The sequence below is a fragment of the Ixodes scapularis genome, unplaced genomic scaffold (assembly GCF_016920785.2).
Source record: "Ixodes scapularis isolate PalLabHiFi unplaced genomic scaffold, ASM1692078v2 PGA_scaffold5__190_contigs__length_132052651, whole genome shotgun sequence".
Taxonomy (NCBI): domain Eukaryota; kingdom Metazoa; phylum Arthropoda; class Arachnida; order Ixodida; family Ixodidae; genus Ixodes; species Ixodes scapularis.
Genome location: NW_024609880.1, coordinates 44,359,093 through 44,365,892, shown reverse-complemented (window position 1 = coordinate 44,365,892; position 6,800 = coordinate 44,359,093). Strand labels below are relative to the sequence as shown.

The 6,800-nt window shown below is 48.4% G+C and overlaps 1 protein-coding gene across 1 annotated transcript; it reads right to left on the bottom strand.

Annotated features, from left to right (window-relative positions):
• Positions 1-3,671: 3,671 nt before the first annotated feature.
• On the bottom strand, positions 3,672-5,242 carry LOC121838121 (uncharacterized protein K02A2.6-like). Its single transcript, XM_042294189.1, has one exon. The coding sequence runs from the start codon at positions 5,223-5,225 to the stop codon at positions 3,672-3,674; it is 1,554 nt and encodes a 517-aa protein (XP_042150123.1). The 5' UTR covers positions 5,226-5,242.
• Positions 5,243-6,800: the final 1,558 nt, after the last annotated feature.

The following is a 6,800-nucleotide window of genomic DNA, read 5'->3' as shown; positions in this document are numbered from 1 at the left end:
TGCTTATTCAGGATTTTTTAACAAATTCTGTAATGTCATCCAATCTATAGTCGTCATCATTTATAAATAGCTTATCATGTACCAGCAAAACCTTGTGCTGGCCGTTTTGTGGTCATGCTTTGCCAACCGTCCATAGACGACGCCGTATTTCCCCGACACGAGGTGAAAAATCCCTCGAGACGCCGTAATTATTGGCTTTCATTTTCTTACTATTAGGACTTTTTTCAGTTTCATCGTAAACACAATATTTAATATTATCGGACGGTTGTTGGTTAGGTCGATACTTTCCGATCGTGTGGGCTCTCCGAATTTCCGCGACCGTTTCCTCCTGCTATCTCTCATGGCAGAGGTCCCTAATCAGGTTTTCAGACGATTCCCAACTCTCGCGTGGTCCCGATCTTCAATACCATAAAATACGTGGTTTAACATTCGACCACGGTTTTCTCAGTCATCAAGTTTCTTAACCATATCATCTGTATGTTCTGACAAGATCTGGACCCAGTTATGTACTCGTGTCGTGTCACCCTCTGCATTTTCAAAAGTTTACATTCTAGATTCTAATATATTCAATTCTAGTTCCGAGGTCACTAATCAGGTTGTCCTACTTCGTTTGCTGTTTTTCGATGTCATCTAGCTTACACAATGTAGCAATTTAACCCTTTATAGTTGATGTAGAATAAGAGCCATATCAGTGTCAGAGTCAGGGTTTCCCTCAACATCGCCCGCTAGAGTTAACAATCTTATAAAAAAAAACAAAAAAAACACTTTCATAGACAGAGGAAAGTTGCGTGCTTTTTGTTGGAAAGGCAGTAGCAACAAAAGTCTATTGTCACTACGGTAGCAGGGTGGATTTGCCTTTACCTGTAGCCTTTACCATAAGTGTCTGATTAAGTACATGTCGTTGCGATCGCTGTCGCCTCTCCCACTGAAGCCGGACCGCTCGGGCATGGTCCTTCTGTGCCTCCCCTACAGATGTCAGCTGACGCTTCCAAACAAATGTAATGTAGATTGGCGTCCCAGAAATGTTGAGCACTCCATTGATGACCAGCGTGTTGATTGTGGTCGTCAGAGATTCCTCGGCGGTCACCAGGCTCGTGCCGCAGCGTGATCTCCCGAAGTTGCCGCTCCCGAAAACCAGAAGCTGCAGAAGACAGGAGTGTCTGATTAAGTACATGTTGTCGCGATCGCTGCTGCCTTTCCCACTAAATGTCATACAAACCCAAATTAGCATGCCCGATATATTTCCCTACTCAATACGTTAACAAACATCGCGACACGCCCCTTTTGCGATTTTCGCTGGAAGAGTAGAGTGTCGTCGGCATTGATCACCGTATACGTAAAAAAAATAAAAAAAAAAAAAAATGTATATATATATATATATATATATATATATATATATATATATATATATATATATATATATATGTATGTATTTTTTGGGGGGAAGGGGCGGGGAGGGGGGAGAGGGCTTTAAAATTTTGAAGTAAATGTCTTAAGAAAACGTTCTGCCTCCTCGTCTGTCCCAATATCTTATTATACTTTAAATTGTTATTTTTTACAGGCGTGTAATGCAATCTGTTTGGCAGCGGAAGAATAATGAAATACTCGAAAGCCGTCAAGCCCTGCATTTTTAAGCTGTCATTGACAATAGTATATTTGACCTCAAGAATTGTGTCCACAAAGCCACAGAGAAAAAGAAAATCCGGTGGTTGTGGCGCACTTTTAGGATGTAATCTCCTCTACTACCAACAGTCCTACGGCAGGCAACAAAAATACGTCCTGTACCAATGGGTCATTATAATTCAAATAGCGACTTTGAGCTTGAATGTAGTCTCTGCTCGGAACTGTCGATAGCAGGCGACATATTCTTGGCCACGATATGCTTGAGAGCGACCCAGTGTTGTGGCCGGAAACCAAACATTCCTTTATCTGAAGCCCGTTCGGCTGTCTGAGATAGACATCAATCACAGGGTTTTTTTTCTTTTATTTTCAGGCACTTACTGTCCCCTCAAAAGCGCCTCCGCTCGATTTAGCTTCCCCTTAAATTCGAAACGCATTTAGAAACGAGGGGAGTTCGTGTTTCTTTGTTTGCTTTTTTGTATTGTTTTGGGTATCGCGTTCCCCAGATTTATACGTACGTTTCGAAAACAAGAAATTTCGGAAACAAAACAAGGGCCCTTTTTTGCCTTATCGATCGATGGCGCATTCGCTGAAATATTCGCGTCGACATTTCTACCCCCATTGGTTGCGAATTTAAGTCAAGCTGAGAATAAATTCAAACTCTCCTTGTCTTTAAATTTTTTATTTATTTATAAAATCATTTTAGCCTTGTGCTGATTACTTTAACGGGACACGTACGTATCGATAAATCTTTGTCCAGTAAGCAAATCGTATTGTAAAAGATGTGCGTCAAACCAAAATAGATTGTGTACCACATATTTCGGTGGAATCTTTAGGCGATGTATAGTATATTTTTTATGCAATTTTTTGCGATGGTTGGCTGAGCACATTCCTTACCTACTTTTGTGTGTTTTTTACTAGATGCTATGTTCACGCCTATTATTTAATGGCATGCGGGGGGCACTTCCGGTCACTGCTGTGGTTAAAACTTCTCAGCGAAGAGTTTTCGTTCCGTGTGACAGTGAGCGGCTTATACATCATATTTCGAAGGAAAAAATGTAGGTTTCCCTGTGACAGTGGGTATTACTTAATAACTGTTGACTATTATTGTCATAGCTCGAAGCTCGTTTTAAGCCAAAACGGTCCTTGTCTTTCTTATTCGCAAAAACTCTCGTGTAAATTTTTCTTTCTTCATTTTGTTTTTCGCGTGCGCTAAGAAGAGGAAGGCGCGCGGTCATTATTTTATTAGTGTGTATGTCACGAGCGACAATCTCTCGCAAAATAATCCGGCAGATATTGCCGCCATGCTCGTATTCGCGTCTCCAGCTCGGTGCTTGCCCTCCCGCGGCGGAAACGGGAAGCGCTCTCGTGAGGGTCCCCCGGTTCTCGTACTCAGCGGGCACGGGGGAATTGCTCGTGATCAGGGCTCGCAAAATGTCATTTCCACATGAAAACCACACTCTTCACTGTCTCTTCGAAGTGCTGCAGCCCGTACGGGATTGTACCTCATTAGACAGTGTTAGTATTGCGTATAGAACCAAACGCAAGCGCTGTGAGTTTCTGTTAAAGTTGCGTTCTCCACGTTGTGCCTGCGCGTCATTCCCATGTGCCAATCCAAGACCGCAGTTTTGGGCTCCGCGCACGCGCAGTGTGCAACAAACAAAGTTAACGCGAACACATACCGCTTGCGTTCGCTCGTATACGCAATACTGGAGCTCAATATTGTTTCAGTGCCTTCCAACGCCAACGAAACGTGCTGCACTTAGCAGACATGCAAGCAGCTAAACGTTCTTTCGAACTGGAAAGGCTGAGATTGGCAAAACAGCGGAGCGTAAAAATTAAAGTAACTCAATGTTATAAACGGTTGGTAACTAAAAAAAATCAAAATCTGTTGTGTATTTAATCTTTACATAATATATACATTACAGCATACAGCGGGCACAACCGACCGGGTTGGGGCCAGAGCAGTCGAACGTCTCGTGCCTGCGCGCGTGCACCAGTTCACCGGCATCCCTGGATCCTCGGTTGCCAGCACACAACATCCCTCCCCCCTAGGTCACATAGTCATTTAGGTAGTCGGGACGTCGCCGTTGTCGCTGGGGACGATTTGACTGTTCTAGCGCAGGCGCTGAAGTTGGCAACACTGTTTGGTGTCTCCGTTCATAGGGTGAAGCAGGTGAACGTTGTGGGGAAGCTGGAGGTGTTGCCACTGGGTTTGACTCCTCAGGGAAGTCCGCTTGACTCGTAGATGGTGGGCACTCTTCCACCGATTCATTCCTAAGCGATGGCTCGCTTGGTAAGGAGAGCTGCTGAGGTGACAGCTCTGTCGTAGGCTCCTCCTCGTCCAGGTATGTGCTCCACTCCCGTCTCCGGATTTGGTCCACGTGCCGCTTCCAGAAACGACCGTCGATGGTGCGAACCTGGTAAGACACCGGACCGGTGATCTCAGTGATGATACCGGGTAGCCACTTGGGGCCTGCTAAATAATTGCGGATGAAGACTGGTTCTCGCGGCTCGAATTCGCGTACAGCTTGTCTTCCCCGCAGCGCTTGTTCCTCTTGCTTGTCCACCATCTCTGCTTGTAGGTCTGGGTGAAGCCGGTCCAGTGCAGTACGGAGTCTCCGACCCATCAACAATTCCGCCGGACTCTTTCCGGTCGTTGAGTGCGGGAGAATATGCTGACTCAAAAGAAATCGGGCCAACTTGGTGGCCATGTCGGCTCCTTCCATGCGCCTGAGGACTTTTTTAGTTTCTTGGACCATGCGCTCCACTTGGCCATTTGACGATGGATGATATGGCGCCACCTTAACGTGCCGGATCTGGTTTCTCTGCAAAAATTCTTCAAATTGTTGTGAGACGAACGCTGTCCCATTGTCCGAGACTATAGTGTCGGGAACACCGTGTGTTGCGAACAGCGCTCGCAGCCTTTGACACACTGCTGCTGACGACATGGATGCTATCTGGATGACTTCCAGCCATTTCGAATGCGCATCCACCACCAGAAGAAAAACCTTTCCTTGGAAGGGTCCTGCAAAATCGATGTGGATTCGGGACCATGGGTTTCTGGCAAATTCCCACGGATGCAGTCTTGCACGTGCAGGTTGCGGCCTTGTCTCCTGGCAGGGCAGGCAGGTTCGGACCTTCCTTTCGATATCTTGGTCGATACCCGGCCACCAAACTGTGCTTCTGGCAAGCGCCTTCATGCGGACGATCCCGGGATGCGTGGTATGCAGCAGCTCCAAAACCTGGTCTCTCGCTTGCTCTGGAATGATGACTCTACATCCCCACAGCAGGCATCCCCGATACTCCGACAACTCGTGCTGCCGTCGAACAAATGGCTTGAACTCGTCCGGCAGCCTGCCTTGAGGCCATCCAACCCCCGTCCAATGTCGAACTCTGGACAAGGTTGGGTCGTTCCGGGTGCATCGGGCAATCTTCTGGGCATCCCACGGAATCTCCGGCGCAGTCTCCAGCATCCGGACTTCAAAAAGTTTCTCGTCAGTTGAGCTGTCTTCCACAGTTAGAGGCAGTCGACTCAGTGCATCCGCGTTCCTGAGCTGATGAGCAGGCCTGTACTCCAGCTCGTAGTCGTAAGCCGACAACATTAACGACCATCGCAACATCCTCGGCGACAGCACCTGAGGCATCGGTTTTGCGTGATGCAAGAGTCCCAGTAGAGGTTTGTGATCGGTCACGATCCGAAAATGCCGACCGTAGATGAACTTGTGGAACTTTCGTATTCCAAAACCTATCGCCAGAGCTTCCCGGTCTGTCTGTGCGTAGTTCCTTTCGGCAGCTGTCATAGTTCGTGAGCCATAGGCTACCGGTACCTCCCGGCCTTCGCTATCAACGTGGCTCAGTACCACCCCAAGTCCGTACGGAGAGGCATCACATGCCATGACTAGTGGCTGGTGGACACTGTAATGGGCAAGGACGTCCGAAGACTGCAGTAGCTGCTTGGCCCGCAGAAAAGCCTCTGCTTCCTGCGTAGTCCATCTCCACTTATGGCCGTTGTCGAGCAGCCTGTACAAGGGCTCCAAAGTGTGTGCCACTCCCCGTAGGAACCTGTTGTAGAAGTTGAGTGCCCCTAGGAACGCTTGCAACTCCTTCTTGCATTTTGGCTCGGGTGCCCCATGGATAGCCTTGACCTTGTCGTCTGTCGGCTGTATTCCTGCCCTGCTGACCTTGTATCCTAGGAATACAACTTCATCCACTCCAAAAACGCACTTGTCCCTTTTTAGCCGGACACCGTCGTCTTGAATTCTTTGAAGCACAGCTTGCAGACGGGTGTTGTGCTCGGCTTCATCTTTACCGCCTACCAGGATGTCATCGAGAAAAACTTGCACCCCTTCCAGCCCTTGCAGCAGCTCTTCCATGTACCTCTGAAAAATAGCGACTGCAACAGCTACTCCGAACTGTAGGCGCGTGACACGGAAAAGTCCACGGTGTGTGGTGATGGTGAGAAGGTCAGCTGTCTCACTGTCAACTGTCAGCTGCAGGTACGCTTGGTCTAAATCAAGCTTGGAAAACCTTGCACAGCCTGCCAGCTTCGCGAAAAGTTCCTCAGGTGTGGGTAGGGGGTAGCTTTCCCAGCGGACCACAGGGTTTACCGTACTCTTGTAGTCACCACAGATTCGCACTGTGCCATCCTTTTTTACCACAGGTACTATTGGCGTCGCCCAACTGGAATGTCGGACCGGTTCCAAAATGCCTTGCCTGATGAGCTTGTCCAAGGCTTCATCCACTTTTGGTAGTAAGGCAAAGGGTACTGGACGCGGTTTGAAAAACTTGGGCTGGGCAGTCGGTTCCACTTCGACTCGAACTGGTGGTCCCTTGCTCTTGCCTAGACCTGGTTGGAAAACGTCGGCGTGACGACTCAGCACTGCTGCGCTGGACGGGCTCTGATTGTTCGTTGCTTCTTCCAGCTGATTGACTATCAGCTCAATCCCAAGAGCCTTGAACCAGTCTCGGCCAAGCAAGCCTACGCCTGCTCCCTTGATCACGACGAGACGCAGTCGTTTTTGACGCCCTTTATAGGTGACTTGGACCATCACGGAGCCTAGCACCTTCAATTCCTGCTGGTTGTACGTGCGAAGACGCAGTTCACACGGTCGCAGCTTGTGCTTGGACAACCGCAGCTGACGCATAGTTCTCTCGTTGATCACGGAGCACACCGCTCC